The sequence below is a fragment of the Anabrus simplex genome, chromosome 1 (genome assembly GCF_040414725.1).
Source record: "Anabrus simplex isolate iqAnaSimp1 chromosome 1, ASM4041472v1, whole genome shotgun sequence".
Classification (NCBI taxonomy): domain Eukaryota; kingdom Metazoa; phylum Arthropoda; class Insecta; order Orthoptera; family Tettigoniidae; genus Anabrus; species Anabrus simplex.
The window spans coordinates 1,006,643,504-1,006,660,541 of record NC_090265.1 but is presented as its reverse complement, the minus strand read 5'-3'; the positions used below and the strand labels follow the sequence as shown (position 1 = coordinate 1,006,660,541).

General features: G+C 39.0%; 1 protein-coding gene across 2 annotated transcripts in view; it reads right to left on the bottom strand.

Moving 5' to 3' along the window:
• Positions 1 to 427: 427 nt before the first annotated feature.
• The window catches only part of LOC136875591 (probable cytochrome P450 6a13), a 51,627-nt gene continuing 35,016 nt past the window's right edge, over positions 428 to 17,038 (bottom strand). For both annotated transcript variants that reach the window (XM_068225326.1, XM_067149136.2), the window contains exons 4-5: positions 806 to 1,057; positions 428 to 697 (exon numbers count right to left, since the gene is read on the bottom strand). In XM_068225326.1, coding sequence (XP_068081427.1) covers positions 531 to 697; positions 806 to 1,057 — 419 coding nt within the window. In that variant the 3' untranslated portion in view covers positions 428 to 530. The remainder of the gene's footprint in view (positions 698 to 805; positions 1,058 to 17,038) is intronic.

Below are 17,038 nucleotides of genomic sequence, written 5' to 3'. Positions count from 1 at the left end.
TACGCACCAAGGCAAATGCTGGGGCTGAGCCTTAATTAAGGCCACGGCAGCTTCCTTCCCACTCCAAGGTCTTTCCTATCCCATCGTCGCCATAAAAACCCATTTGTGTCGGTGCGAGTTAGAGCAAATTGTAAAATATAAAATTAAAATAAATAAAAGGAATGTTCCGTGCGCTAACTATAGAATCTGAACGACCACTTCAACATAATCAAACTCGTTATTCCAAGAGAATGATGCGCTTATGATTCCCCAAGGCAGAAAACCCAGCAGGTGATAAGTTTAGGTACATTTATATTATTTTGATTTCAAATTTGCACAAAGTCGTGCGATTGATAATCTTGAGACACAAGTCAAAATATGCCAAACAAACGAATTGATCACTCAGAGCCATGTAAACTCAAGTACTTTAAACGTTCTTTGAATGCAGTTGACATAAACACGAGAACACAACTTTTTAACCGGAAACACTGTTATGTAATCTCTGTAATCTGGATGAAAGTTATATTTGTTCACTATCACTTCTTTCGCACTCAGTCTCTGGGGCTGATCTTAAGATAAATACCGTCTTTGGACGCGGTAACTATCGACTTAGGATCATATCGTAAGGGTATCGCAGTTCGCTTGCATGGTGTGAACTGGAAGTCTCGTAGAAGAGTAGCCAGTCCTAGTTTAGCTTGTAACAATCCAAATCGCATACCTGAAACAAAAATGGACATGTATACCACAGTAATTCATATTGCTTAAATTTCTTAAAGCGTATTTGCAAATCCTTGATCAAATTAATTTCCGTTCATTCATGACTCACCAATACAGTTTCGAGGACCTTCCCCAAACGGGAGGTACACGAAGTGGTGTCTGCTGTGCTTGTTGGCATCATTGAACCTTTCGGGATCAAATCGTTCAGGATCTGGGTAGTACTTAGGATCGTGATGGAGGGCAAGCACAGGTACGAGTATTCTTGTGCCTTTGTCAATCTCGATGTCGGTGCCTGGCATTGTGTACGCCTTCGTGCAGATCCTTATAATGATGTCACCTGGAGGGTACTTTCGCAGAGTTTCTGTCAGCGGGAAGAATATAAGACAGACGTTTTTAGTAGGAGACATAGAAGTCATATTGCAGAAATTAAAATGCATTCTTTATAGTGATCAGGAGCATAAAATCAATCTTAAACACCTCATATAAGCAAAACCATTATATCGACGTTGCCGGGACGAAACCTCCTATGTGATAATATTTTAGGAGATATACTGACTCGCAGCACATGCATTATGAAGAGCGAGAATTCCTTGACAAAACGCACACAATATTGCACCTTAGATGACAGAACCTTACCGGCCAAAGTTCTAAGCTGAAATATTTCACATAGGAGGTTTTGTCCCGGCAACGACGATATATCATTTAGGAATGCAGTTGCTATTAAACAGCATCAAAAGGATATTAAAATGTTTGACGCTGAGGACAGAATAAACACGTAAGTCAATAACAGACACATCATAATACCGTTTCAAGAAATATTTGCGGTATAATAAATCAGCCAGAAAAGAAATATTACAACTTTTCACCAGATGTCTCAGAATAAATAACGAATATATAGGACATAAGTCAACTATTGATTCTAAAAAGACTGTTATTGATAGTTTGCTTTCAAGGAGAACTACTTGAATAGTTTTCTCCATATTCTGTTGCTACTGTTACAGATATATTTCAGGCTCAATTGTAACCAAGTTAGTACAATGTATCTGGTACGTAGTTTCTCCTAGTTACCGATGGTGTCAGGAGTATGACGGTCAACAGAAGGTTAATTAGAATGATAAAGATGATGTATTATCTATCAGGCGTGTTATGTTGAAACTACATCAGTTTTAATGAAGTCATGACAAATATTATTAAATCACAAACTTTATCCAAAAAAACCAAACCCAATGGCACTTAACGCCCTTGAAAGGGCTGTGGCCTGCCCAGTGACCGCTGCTCAGCCCAAAGGCATGCAGATTACGAGGGGCCGTGTGGTCAGCACGACGCATCCTCTCGGCCGTTATTCTGGACTTTCGAGACCGGAGCCGCCATCTCACCGTCAGATAACTCCTCAATTCTAATCACGTAGGCTGAGTTACCTGGCCGGGAATCGAACCCGGGGCCTCCGGGCGAGAGGAAAACACGCTACCCCTACACCACGGGGCCGGTGTAAATTAATCAGGGGAAGTAATTGAGCTCAAAGCGATTGAAAGTCAGAGGATATTGTTGTCAATTACATTGATGTTATTCTCTATTCTAAAATACACTGGAACGATATTGATTCATTTCCCCAGTATGTGAACAGATACACATTCATGCTTCAAGGAAGCATACCAGAATTTTCAAGAGAAACTGAAATATTCTAAATGGATGGGCTTGTTAGTTTTAAACTCATAATGCAAAATATTTGAAATCTCTGTATTTAAAACCTCTAAAGTTGGCTATCCGAGGCGATAAAAGCGTTAATTCACCCAGAAGGTCATGAGTTCAATTCCCCGTCAGGAAATGGGAAAAGTTGAAACATTTACTCGTGGAAAGGTGAATTGCATAGGGATTTATTTACTCATCCAATGACAAATGAATATCAGGTTAATCCTCGGGGAAAGAAAGCGTCTAAGTACATAGCGCTGTCGTTATAGATAGTAATAGTCTTTATTTTTCACTCCTCCAAGGGCTTTGCGGCCTATTCGGAGATGGTTTACTCTATTTTTATATTTAAAGCTTTCGCTGTTTACATTCGCATATCATTCCATAGACATTTTTCATACACTGTTGCAGATCCGTTGTCGGCTATAAGTTGGTATCTTACATTTCTGTTGTTTGCTATCTCTGGTAAGTTTGTGCACCTGTTATTCTTCGACTTCTTCCAAGTACTTACATATATGGTTTAAGTGTATCTATCTATATCTCTATTTCCATCTGTCATTCACAGCGATATTGAGAAAACTAGAGCGATTCGTTATTTGAAATTGGCACCAGATATAGCTTATTACCTCCACTTTACAAGAAAAATTCAATGAATTTCTCATGATAACGATTTTTGAGCCTTTTACAGAAAAATATGTTTCTTTTATCGAAGTGATTGTATCATCTCCGCCATATTGACGCGCACAACTACATCTATCGGCACGAGTTCGAACTATGAATCTCAGAGTACTGCCAAGCACATCTATGCTGAGCTGTGAGCTGTCACCTTCCACAGCTATGCTAAGAAAACGAGAAAGTTTAGATGGCTGAAATTGACACCAAATACTGTATACTGTAGGTTACAAGAACAGTACAAAGATGGCCATCATATTTGAACAGTTCAGTGAAAAATAGTTTCTGTCATTGAAATGAATCAATCTTCACCATTCTGGCGTATGCAGCTTCATGATCCCCATCTATAACCACGTTAAAGAACTATTACAGTGGCATTAAACAAGTTTTGATCGTGAATGTTTCCTTGTAGGTATTTCCGTGTTGGTGATATGATTCGGATAAGGTGAAATTCCTTATGCTCAATAAAATGTCTCTCAATGAGTCAGTTTGGTGAAAATAGCACCATAAACATGTACTGCATGTACTACAGAAATTATGCCTGTCGATCCTAGGTAAGTTTATTAAGTTTTTATTCATGTTCATTTTAAATTTTACATATTCTTACATCGTAATTTTGGCTGTCGAAGCCAGACTTACATACGGTACTACAGTAGTCTTAAAAATTATCTTGATTTATTGTGCTTTTAATCTGTTCGGCCTTTCGACATGAACAAAGTACGAATTAGAAATACGTATCTAATGATGTAATATTGATTCTGATACTGACCAGTTCTAATTTGTACATGACAAGGAGTTTGAAGACATTGAGATGAGAATATCACGACGTTTCGAAGGTCAAATCATCACAATCACCAATATCATTTTATAATAGTGGTAGTGGTCGTCCGGCTCCCTGGCTGAATGGTCAGCGTACAATTCAGAAGGTCCGTTGAGTCATGGACTTTGCCTGCGTATGGTTCATTCGTCTCGCTCGGGGACTGGGTTGTTGTGTTCTTAACATACTTCTATTCATTTACAAACAACGCACCGCACTACGAGTCTCCACTGGAATACACAATAGTAAATATATCTCCCTCCACTTAAGATATGCATCAGAAAGGGCATCTGCGCGTGAATCCATTACAAGTGCCAACCCCAATAAATTTGAAAGAATGTCCGAATGAAGAAGAAGGATAGTGCTAGTGGTAATACAATCATTTTTCGGACTCTTGCACGCTACGAAGTGTACTTACGACTGAACCTACAGGCCTACTATTTCAAATGAAAGAAACACGAAATGTTTCCAGAAACATCGCACATAGTTGAAGACAGTCCATAGAGCCCTTGTATGGCACTGCAAATTATTTCTTATGAACTTGTCAGATTTTATAAGATTATAGCACATAAGTTTCATGTACCATTACGTTATTTAAAAATGCATTGCAAGAAATGATTTGAGTGTGTTAAAAGTAAATTTGCAAAAATGTATTAGAGTGCAAAATATTAAGCAGTTAAACAGAATATTACCGAAATAATCAGCCGTGCTATTCAGTTGAGATAGAAACTCGTCCAAAATGAGACGAAACACTACAGGTTATCCACTTTTACTTTTTATTTTTGCTTTCATTAGTATAATGCCTTTCCTTCTACTCTTTGCACGTTAAACGTTTAAAATTATATTTGTGATTGTTGATATCGTGATCAGAGGCCGCCTGGCTGAGGCGGTAAAAACGTGCTTGGTTTACCCCTAAGAACGAAGGGTTCGATTCGCCGTCAGGAAGTCTAAAAATTTAAGAAACAAGGTTTCCACTCCCGGAGGTGCACATGGTCCTGAGGTTCACTCAGCCTACACCAGAAATGAGTACCAGAATAATTACCAGGATATTCTTGGGGGCAAAGAGGGCCGTGTGTAGATCTAACCACTTTACCATTTAGCATTTACCTTCCACCCCTCCGAGAGTTTTCATGCTTGTACGGCGATAACTTGGCTTTTTTTTAATTGATATTGTAATCGTAGCTATAGTTGAGATTTCTAGTTTTACAGTGAATCCAAACCGAAGCGACATGGTTTTTCTTTCCGGAAATTCGGTTTCAGAACTATTCATCAAACACCTTTGTCCAATGCAAATTTCCTCCTCTTTGTTATTTCGTACGAAAATGTTTCTTCACTCTATTAAACCTTAACTGCACGATTTTTCTTTTTACATTTAAAAACTACCTCGTATTTCCTGTAAAATGGAAAAATCATATAAAATTTCCATGTGAGGAGTATAAAAAGCAAAGAGATTTTCTTTGCATAATACATATATGCTACATCATTAATAAACATTCGTTTCATAAACGACATTTTGATACAATATATTAGTAAGTGTTATTTTTTTATTTAAAACAAAGTATTTACATATACGGTATATGTTCCTTTACAGAAAATTAATATGATATAACGTTGCCTCTTGGAGGGCAGAACTGTAGATGAACCCACGATTCAGCCTACTTCCTTCATTTCAGTGACTATCAGTGTTTCTACGATTTTAGGAGAGAAAAACTCCCAGTGAAACCGGTCCAAGCTACTGGGTGGAAACCACTCTGGCAGTTGAAACAAATACACACTCAACAACTGTAGCAAGAAACAAGTATGGATCCACTGCATCAAGGAAACTTGCATTAGTTTCGTTAGGTAGTCCGCTTGGAGCAGTGACCATTTGATACTTGAGTCTTCAAAAAATCGATTTTGGTGAGGCAAAACCAATTACAAATGTTAACTCAGTACATCACGCTGTAACCTCTTTACGCTCATCACCGTAAATACACAGTGCCAACAACCACTGAGCAACCAGTATCAAAGATATTCTATTAAAAAATCACGTAGCATGAGTAGCAGGCACTAGTTCACGAAATTCCTACCAGAGGTGCCAAGTCAGTTTGAAAATAACATTGCAGCTGTACTACAACAGGCATGTAAGGGTTGAAACATGTAAAATATTTCACTCTTGAAGCATAGTAAGTGACTCAAATTCTGGAAGAGTTTACAACACACGCAAAGCGTGTTTATGTAAGAGATGTCAGAGCTCAAGACTGCCGAAGGGCTCAGTAAACAGAATATCCTCCTCCACTATCATGCTGTCCTCAGCGAGGCACAAAATATTAACTATGCTGTTGAAGCTTGGCATAACAAGTTTCAACATCTCATGTCATTGCGTCATATTTCCTTGTGGAGATTCATAGCTGGACTGAAAGTAGAACAACTATAAATTGAACATGGTATAACGGGACTTCTTGGCTGGTAAAGGAACATACGGGCACAGGCGAATCAAAGTTAGCTCTGCAACCAAAAGCAATTCGCTAACATAGTCGGCCAATACGCCTGTTACAAAGACGAATGATCTACCAGCGATGGATTACTTACATAATTTCAAAGAAGTTAGATGAAATAAACCAAAATGACAATGAAAATTAATAATGGCCGGCGGAAGTACGTTTCTTTTCTTTTTTTTTTTTTTTTTTTTTACAAATAATGGACAAATAAAGTTCAAAGTGTAAAATAAATCCCAGTCATTTAACTACTCCACACTGCATCCATTGTTCAAAACATCATTTTTTAATTGGACTGGATAAACTGTCGAACGGATGAAATTACGTCGGAATAGACGAACTGAGTAGCGAACGAAAAAGGCGTAATTTTGTCCATTCAACAGTGGAAAGATATATTGGCCGATATTCGAACCGCGACGAACTCACTGAATAACAAATAACTATGTCACTTGGCTGTCACGGCCCGTAAGTAACAAAGAACGTTGAAATTGACACGCAGGCAGTCTAAATAACATCCAATGGAAATGCCTGTACACGGTAGCTGAGATATATTATTAATATTATAATTTTAATGCCCCCCCTTTCCTGTTTTAATGCTTATTGCAGGACGGAGAGTTGGATTGACAGGCCTATCCCCCAGCACACACGCAGCTATGAAAGCGTAGTCGCATATGACTGGTTGCGGCCATCTGACTGAACCTGGCGTTATTGAAAATTTCAATCCAGCTCTCGCTTAAATACACACTCGAATATATTCCACTTCTGTGCTCCAGCGATGTGCGCGTTTATCTGTATAACGGTAGTAATCGTTGTGGATTTTTAAGTGCTGTGTGCTACATTCCACGATGACTAGGAATTTGATGGCTTCGCAGGGATTTGTTTTTTCGATACTCATATCGCACTCTAATTTTAAGGATTAATGATTTTTAATCTTTTATTTAATGGCGATAGTTTAATATCCACAGAGAGAATGTATAATTATTTTCAAATTAGTGCACTGGGCAGGAGGAAGGCGTGATAGCAGAGCGACACCTTCACTGGCTACTCACCTAGGCGACCATGTTCGAAATCAATGTAGACTTTTTAAAGTGCATTATTTCCGAGACTAAAGCGATGTCAGTAGGAAGAAACCTATCAGGACAAAATGCCATGTATGGATTACGGAACTACCGAGCTCGATAGCTGCAGTCGCTTAAGTGCGGCCATATCCAGTAATCGGGAGGTAGTGGGTTCGAACTCCACTGTCGGCAGCCCTGAAGATGGTTTTCCGTGGTTTCCTATTTTCACACCAGGCAAATGCCGGAGCTGTACCTTAATTAGGGCCACGGCCGCTAACTTCCACTTCCTAGTCCTTTCATATCCCATCGTCGCCATAAGACCTATCCGTGTCGGTGTGACGTAAAGCAAAACAGCAAAAAAAAAAAGAATACGGAACTGGAACAGGCGGATCATTTCAAGTACTTAGGATGAGTACTGAGTACTTCTCCCTGGATGGTAGAATACTAAATGAATCAAGTTGCGGCGAAGCTAATGCAGTGACCCCGCAGCTGCCGTCAATGGTATTCTGTAAGAAAGAAGTGAGTTTTCGGAGAAAACTATATTTACATCGGTTTGTTTTTAGACCAACGTTACTGTACGGGAGTGGACGTTGGGTGGACTCCGGATATCTTATTCGTAAGTTAGAAATAACAGACATGAAGGTAGCTAGAATGATTTCTGGTTCAGATGAGAACAACGTCGGGAAGAACAATATCGATGGATTAAGCTGTACGTATAAACCGGCTTCCCAGGTAGAGTCATGTGAGGTGAATGTAGAAGGATGGGTTACCTAGGAGGATAAGAGAAGTATATGGTGATTAAAGTGACGATAGACTCAGTTCTTAAAGGTTTAATGATAAAGAGGTATAGAACTACTCTTTTAGTAAACAGTGCCACAAAGCTGGCTGCTGATAGAGGATTACTCTTTTAAAAACCATGTGACTTGTCCGATTGTAAGACTGATAGTAACTGTGAAGCCTTTAATTAGTTCGATAATGGTTTAGAAATATCGAAGAAATCTCACCTGCATTAAATGTTTTGACATAAATATGTCTTTTGGCTGGGGGTTATCCGAAAATTACTTTAACATGACGGAGGTGTAACCATAGAACCATGCAGGCAGTGATGTAAGATATGGCTGGATGGTCAGACAATGTTACCTAGCAACCGTGCAGTCTATGTCTTATGGCTGGTTGCCATCTGTAACTAGTAGCCGTTGATGAATGGCCTTGACCGGGAGACATACAGTATTAGTCATCTAAAATTAAAATTCAGGAAACTCAATCGTCAAAAATTACCAGTGTTTCGCCCAGAGTTGGAAAAAGTGCGGTATCCAACTGATGAGCCCATGCCGCACTCTGGGCGAAACACTGGTAATTTTTGACGATTGAGTTTCCTGAATTTTAATTTTAGCTGTCTCAATCGGAAGCCACATTTTGGTCAGCATTTGTCATCGTTTCATTTTCGCCCACCTAGTGGCTATGATTGTTAAAGCTTCATGTCTATACCGTCTGACACCGTGGTTATCCGGTTCGAGTCCCGTTGGTCGAAAAAAGTTTCACCATGAGAATATTGGCCGGCAGGAGAAAGGTGGTGGTATACAATTTCTAATCACTATATTGTGTGCCAAAAGCTTGAATTCAATTCCAAATCTCTTCTCAGTGTTCATAACTTGTGAGGGTATATGATGTAGCTAATAGTGATTCGTTCGTCGGATGGCGAAGTTAAACTTTGAGAAGACCCCTTAGTGTTATTTGACAGGAGTAGGGTATGTACCGACACCGGGTTTCACCCTCTCCCTATCTCATTATCATAATCACCACCATCACCCAAAATCCACATGTGCAGGTCTCCCATTGGCGTCAAATAGAAAGACCTGCACAAGGCGATGCAAACATGTCCTCGGACACTCCTGGCACTAAAGGCCATACGATAAGTAAGTCGCAAAAGGAAAAGTGGTTTCCTTTCTATGTTATGCTCTAGCCTATATTAATTTAAATAAATGTAAAATTGCATTATATGCAATACATTTTTATTTTACTATTAGCTCTATGTAAATGCAATTTTAACTACACATTGTTATTGACATTTACCTGTTTATCAGAATAAATTCACATTTCTAGAGGTTTCACGTTGCACTAACACACTGAAGGTGCTTAAACTAACTTTTCTGTAGTCTGAATGTTGATCAGGTTCCAGCAAAATTTAAACAACAACAACAACAACAAAACTGATAAATCTTCAAAATAACATAATTTTGAAAGATAGGTACTACAATATTCTAAGTGGCTTCCTTGGATTTTCTAAGAACAAGAAGAATGTCCTTGTTTCCACACATTAGTATGCAAATTAGTGTCTATGTTTGGCTCTACATACCTCGGCGAACATATATTCTCGGCTGAATAATTGTAAAATTAAGTCATACTTGTCCGATGTAGTGTTGAAAGTAGGATTACGTATTCATTCTGCTCAAAGACGTTCTTAGACATATTTCGTTTTCTGCCATTTCTAATCTCTAATTCACAACTTCTCTGCAAGTAATTTATCACAGTATAACAATTTCTTCAGCAAATTTTGTTATGTTGTCTTTTTCGAAAATCATTCAGTTGGAAATAAATAGTAAAAAGGTACATGCTGTCAGTATCTACATTGGAATGAACCTCAAATTAAGCATGCCATTCAAACTGAAAGTACCGGGCGAGTTGGCCGTGCGGTCAGGGGCACGTGGCTGTGAACTTGCTTCCGGGAGATAGTGGGTTCGAACCCCACTGTCGGCAGCCCTGAAGATGGTTTTCCGTGGTTTCCAATTCTCACACCTGGCAAATGCTGGGGCTGTACCTTAATTAAAGCCACGGCCACTTCTTCCTAGGCCTTTCCTATCCCATCGTCGCCATAATACCTATCTGTGTCAGTGCGACGTACAGCAAATAGCAAACTGAAAGCCTTATAAATATAAACAAAGACAAAGTCACCTCCGTACAGGCCATGAAAGCCCTTGGAGGAGTGGAAGGTAAAAGTTTCCACCATTGTTAACTGCGGCACGTGATGGATAGAGCGGTTAGCTCTACGCCCGGCCGCCTTTGCCCCCCAGGAATTAACCTTGGTACTCATTTTTGGTGTAGGCTGAGTGAACCTCAGGGCCATATGCACCTTCGGAAGTGGAAATCTCGTTTTAAATTTTACGACTTCCTGACGGGGACTCGAACCCACGTCCTTCTGGGCGAACCGAGCACGCCTTTACCGCCTCGGTCAGGCAGCCCCTCCTTATAAATATACCGCTGCAAAATCCCATGTATTAAGAGGATGGCACGTTGACATTTGGTATTCAGAGTAGAGATCTCATCTATTTAACTGAGTCGTAGAGATTCATCGAACTACGAACTCTTGACTCAGAGAGGTTTATGAAATGGCCGAAGTATTGTGAACTATGACTGATAAAAAAGTATTTAATATCGCATGAAATTGATGAAAATGCCGGTGCTAAACAGAAGCAGATTGTTAGGAAGTTGTAAGAATAGTTTTAAGTTGGGATAAAATATGTTTGTTTTTTAATTTATGTTCCTTAATTAATTCGTGTTGTGTGATTACTTCATCAGGTTACGCAAACACAAGATTTTTCTTTGCAATACCATTGTGTTGTAATTAGAACTTGATTCAGTAGAAAATAAATAGTAGGTAATTTTATTCAGTTTTCAATTAAAACTAATGTTAACAGACCATTAATTAGTTCTTCTAGTGAACGAATGAAAAATGTGCAGTGTAAACACCTCCCTACCAATTAGGAATTTAATGAGTGTTGCAGTGTACCAGTGGAGTTTATACAAAACCTGAAATGATGTCCTCAAAGCGCTATATTTTTTTAAACCATCGAAAGAATTGAAACTGGGTCCATTGTTTCCAAATTGATTAGTATCCTTGAACCAGCGATCTATTTCTGTCTTCAGGGACGTATTCACCTTGTTATTTTAAGAGACGTTTTCTTCTTCTCTTCTTTCTCTTCAGCTTCTTACCCATTCCGGATGCTGTCAACCATCGTAGCTGCGTCTTTCCTGATGATCGCTGAGCAGAGTAGCTCCAGGGTTGGTTTCGATGTCCAGGTTCTCAGATTTTTTAACCTGGTGATGCTTAATCCAGGTTCTCATATTTTTTTACCAGCTGATGCTTCTCCTGCCAACACTCCTCTTTGGCTGGTAACTTCCCTCGCAGAATGGATTGCAGTATCTAGTATCTGCGTGTGTTCTTCGTAATATGACCGAGGTATTGAAGCTGTCTTGTTTTCAAAGTGGTCAGTACTGTAATTCGTTGGCTTTCTTCTTTCTGGGTAGATTTCATTGTTTTTAACTTGGTCTGTCCAAGACGTTCACAACATACTTCTACTCAGACACATCCCAATAGCCTCCAGATTGTTTCCCATTGTCTCTGTCAATGTCTACGTTTGAACGCTATAATAAATGGACAAGGAACGCATTAGAGCAAAGAAGTGTCACAAGTGTTCATTGTTATCTCTAATGAACACTATCTCCCTCATGGGAAACTGGAGATTGAAAATAGTGCAATTCGGTTATCTTCAGCTGACAAACATGAGTTCCTGGTATAGCAGCATTAGTATAAAGGTGCTAGAGGATTAGTATGTGTTGTGAAAATATGAATGAGTATATTTAAATGGTACCCTGTTACACAGGAGTCTTCCATTCATTAATAAAAGTGATTGGTTAGATAGTGCCTGAAGGCATGGAATGCTAAATATGTTGTGCTTCCAAAGTAATATTGTACCATAAAGGCGAATTTTAGACAGCACAATACCTTCTACTTAATATCTTCAATGTCCTTTATGGTCAGCGGTCACGTAGGCGAGGTGGTAAAGACATGCTCGTTTCACCCGAAAGGAGGTGAGTTCAATTCCCTTTCAGGAAGGTGAAGAAAATAATAAAGGAAGTTTCAACTTCTCGAGAGGCACATAGCCCTGTGGTTCACTCAGCGTGCGACAGAAATAAGTAACATGTTGATTGCTGGGGTCAGAGGTAATGAGCCTCTTAGTGTTGAGGTTACGAATAGTGAAAACATTCTTCTTTCACCAAGGGCCTTAATGGCCTGTATAGAAATTGTTTTGCTTTGCTTCTTCAGGAATGAACTCGATGGATGAAGCTGTACGCATAAACCGGCTTCGGTGGTGGGGTCATGTGAGGCGAATAGAGGAGGATAGGTTACCTAGGAGAATAATGGACTCTGTTATGGAGGGTAAGAGAAGTAGAGGGAGACCAAGACGACGATGGTTAGACTATGTTTCTAACGATTTAAAGATAAGAGGTATAGAACTAAATGAGGCCACAACACTAGTTGCAAATCGAGGATTGTGGCGACGTTTAGTAAATTCTCAGAGGCTTGCAGACTGAACGCTGAAAGGCATAACAGTCTATAATGATAATGTATGTAATGTAAGTATGTATGTATGTTGCTTCTTCATGTTTAACCATGAGTGTGGTAAAACCCTGGAATCGTTGCAGTTTAGGTCACACATAGCTGTTGATCCAAATGCGATCGCTGCCATGGATGTACGCGTCTTCTTTCGCGAGTCTATCACCAACCATCAATTCGGAAAATAAATCATACCTCAAGTAGATGGACTAAGCATGATGAGACGATGAAATTTATAATTTTGGCTTACGATGGTAATTTGTTGATTACATTATTTCTATAATGTCGTTAAAATAAAATAATAACAATTAACAGCAGTGATTTCTCAGCAATGAAATTGAACCTCGTGAAAGTAACTCTGATAAAAAATGAATCGACGAATTGTTCCTCCATCCCTTACCATAAATCCTATTACTTAAATGCCTCTCGATCCAAATTAATTTGTATAGTAAGGTAAGTCGGTTAATAGATAACTTTTTTTTTCTATCAGCGTCTTCTGGCTGTTCTGTGGAGATTTCGAAACAAACTGTGGGGTCTACCGTTTATGTCTGATTCCTTGCAGGTTATGGTATAAATTATCCTACTGCTACACTTCTCGGTAAGTTTGGATACTTCTATTGCGACCCAACAACTTATTTTTCTGAGGAAATTTGCTATTAAGGACCGAATCTCTCTTTGGAAATGCCGAAAGGAGTTTCCATTCTGGGACTTGCTAGGAATAGATTGAACAGTGGACACATCAGGGGTCATTTTTATTCCCTTGTGCCATTCTCTGACTGATAATATAGTATGATTTCTAACCCAATAATTTGCAGGTTTATTCTGTTATACTGTTCAAATAGGCCACATATTTTCCTTGTAAGGTATTTACATCACCTCTTGAATTCACGATTTCTAGGCTCTACTCCGATTTTTGAAGCGGAAAGTAAATTAGTACATCTGTACAATGAGGTGTGCTTGTTCCTATAATCTAAGCTCTGTGAGACAATTGTTGCTTTCTTTAAGGGGGGAGACCCAGCTTAACAAAGGAAAAAATAGGTTAATATTCATTCGATTGTTATATACGCTACAATTGTTGTTGACAATTGCTGCACATATCCCAGTATTGGCATGCTTCCTGGTAACCAGAAGCAACTTCAATAATGTCAGAGTTTTAATAATTTTAATATTTCAAAATAAAATGTTCAAAATTTCCCGCCTTTTTAACAGTATATCACTGTTTCCCTTATAAATTCCAAGTTTATAAGAATTTTCGTACTTTTCCTTTTTTAAAGTGTGTATCAAAACTCCAGCTACAAAATGAACCTTAATCATTAACATAGACGGTGATTTGGATTTTTGTCACGTTTTTATTCCGAGCACCAGGAAATATTTATAGTTTTTAAATAAAAATGTTATATAAAATCTAATTAAAATCTTATTGATCTGAACGAGGTACAGAGTGTAATACAACACTATGGGAGGAAACTCTGAAAAATTCATAATTATCCGTAAGAGGGTTTTGAAGGAAACCGTGATATATTGTTAAAAAGGCGGGAAATTTTGAACATTTTGTTTGTAAATGTTATAATTAGAATTTTGACATTATTGAAGTTGCTTCTGATTGCTCTGAAGCATGCCAATACTGGGATATGTGCAGCATTTGTCAACAACGTTTTGTAGCATATATAACAATCGAATGAATATTGGCTTATTTTCCCCGTATTAAGCTAGGTCTCCCCCATTAATGACATCTATAAATAAGAGTTCCCTTCCCGTGCAAGCGAAAACAAGTAGGAATCAGTTCAGGGGAAGTTGTTTTGAAACAAATGTAAAAGACCTGGTTATACTAAGGAATTCAGTATGTGAAATATTTGGTCGCCCTATAAATGGGCAAGGAAGAGATTGTATCTAATTTAGAATTAAGGTTATTAAGTACAGAGGGCCCGTGCTAACTCGTTTGTGAAAAACACTCAACTAATTTATTATTCACTTTTAAGGACTGCGATGACATAGGTGGGTCTGCTCAATATTCACCACTGTTGATGTTAGTACAAACAGATTTTCCCGCATTAACTGATAAGCATATTCCTTGAAAAATAATGCAGTTCTGGTTAATCCCAGTGCAGCTTCTGTACTTACACCAATGATGAACATGTAGTCAGCAAAGCCCAGACAGTAAGGCTAGGTAGGTGTGATGTTAAGGAAAAGCCGCAACGTTTTGATCCTGTTTCCTCTTTTAGCTCTTCTAATATATGGTCTGTTGCGATGTTATACGAAACGTAAAAATCGTGGTGATCCTTGGAGCATTCCTCTTGCTCTGCGAATTGGTTTATATTTTCCACTGGCAGTGTGAACGTGTAGACCCTCCGTAGCTCAGACGGCAGCGTGTCGGCCTCTCACCGCTGGATACCGTGGTTCAAATCCCGGTCACTCCATGTGAGATTTGTGCTGGACAAAGCGGAGACGGGACAGGTTTTTCTCCGGGTACTCCGGTTTTCCCTGTCATCTTTCATTCCAGCAACACTCTCCATTCTCATTTCATAGCATCTATCAGTAATCACTTTGGGAGTGGTGACCCCATCGTAATAACAACCTGATTCATTCATTACATCCCTGTCCTGGTCAAAGACTGGAAGACAGGTTGTAGGTTTTCATTTCAGTGTGAACGTGTGTTCAATTTATTTCCTGCAAAGCCATTACAACATTTGTACATATCGATGGAGAGTTTTAATTTTTAGATAATACTGTCCACTGTTGTCAAACGCATTTATGATGTCTAATAAACCAATACAGGCACTCTTATATTTTAAAATTATTTCAGACAGAATGGCAGAGGTGTTAAAGCGTTTGCCGGGTGATGATGTGAAGCTCCTCTGATGTTGATTAAAGGCAGTATAATTCCTAATACGTCAATATAATTCTTTTTAACATGTTGAACACCTGAACAGATTGAAATTGAGCACCAGTTTCCAACTTGTGCCCGATCACCTTGTTTGTAAATAAAAATAGTTAGAGCTTTCTTCTTAAAATCTGACACTTTATCGGTATTGAACATCCTGGAAGCAATACAAGCTATGATGCCATCATAAGCTGTATCGTCCTTGACCGCATGTACTAATACGAGGTTTGATCCAGGCATTGTGTCCCCACTGCTTTAATCACCTCTTCTTTACTAATACTACAATCAAACGTGTCGTTTATATACATTTTGTCCTCGTCATTTAATTTAGAAATACTGGCTGCAGAGAAAATATTAGAAAAATGATTGTGTAATTCATTAAGTTACAGGAAATGTCATTAGATTTCAGCATGGAGCGTTCTTCTATACGACTGATATTGAGTTAACTGGTAAAAATAGTTTCGTTTCCTTATCACTCTTAGTTTACTTAACGTTTTATAATCATGAGATGGATGAATATCACGCGTACATTTTCGAACTTCCTAGTATTTCCTATCAGGATATTTGAAAGTTTCCCGAGTTGGATTCACTTCCTGGTCACCGGTTTTTAATGATATATGGCTATACCTTTTGGCTCGGGAGCTGGATGTTTGCGCTATTCTCAACATTCCTAAAACTCCCAGAGGATAGGACAGGGCTAGAACTGCGAAGGAAGCAGTCGTAGCCTGGTGTGGAAATGTGAAAGACGAAAAATAATATTCAGCGCTGTCACCGGTGGGGCTTGAGCCCACTGTCTCCCGAACGCAAGTTCACATTTACGAGGCATGAACCAGAACCACGTAGAAAACTCTTGCTGTCATTTTTGTGTTAATGTACTCCACAGGAAATATAAAAAGTGAACACATGATTAAATCACATGGTAGAAAGGACATATCACCAAAACAAATATACCGTTTGGCGCCTGTAACGTTAGCCATTTTATTGCAACAAATTCTGCTTTCAAATAATCATGAATAGGGCATGCGGTAAAACAAACACTACTGAAATTACAAACATACAAAGGTTTTAATTTTGGAGCCTGACGAGGAATAGTAGGAATATCCCTAGATAATGAAATGAAAAAATGAAACTCCATAGCCTGTATCCAGTCATTCGACGGGGTGAGGAATGCAATGAATGAAACCCCATCTAGCGGCGAGGATAGGAAATGTGCCGGCTGCCGAAGATTGCGGCACTCCTCTGGGGCAATGATAAATGACTGATAGATGTAAATTAAATGTTAATGGAGAGTGTTGCTGGAATGAAAGAGGGCAGGGAGAGCCGGAGTACCCGGAGAAAACCCTGTCCCGCCTTCGC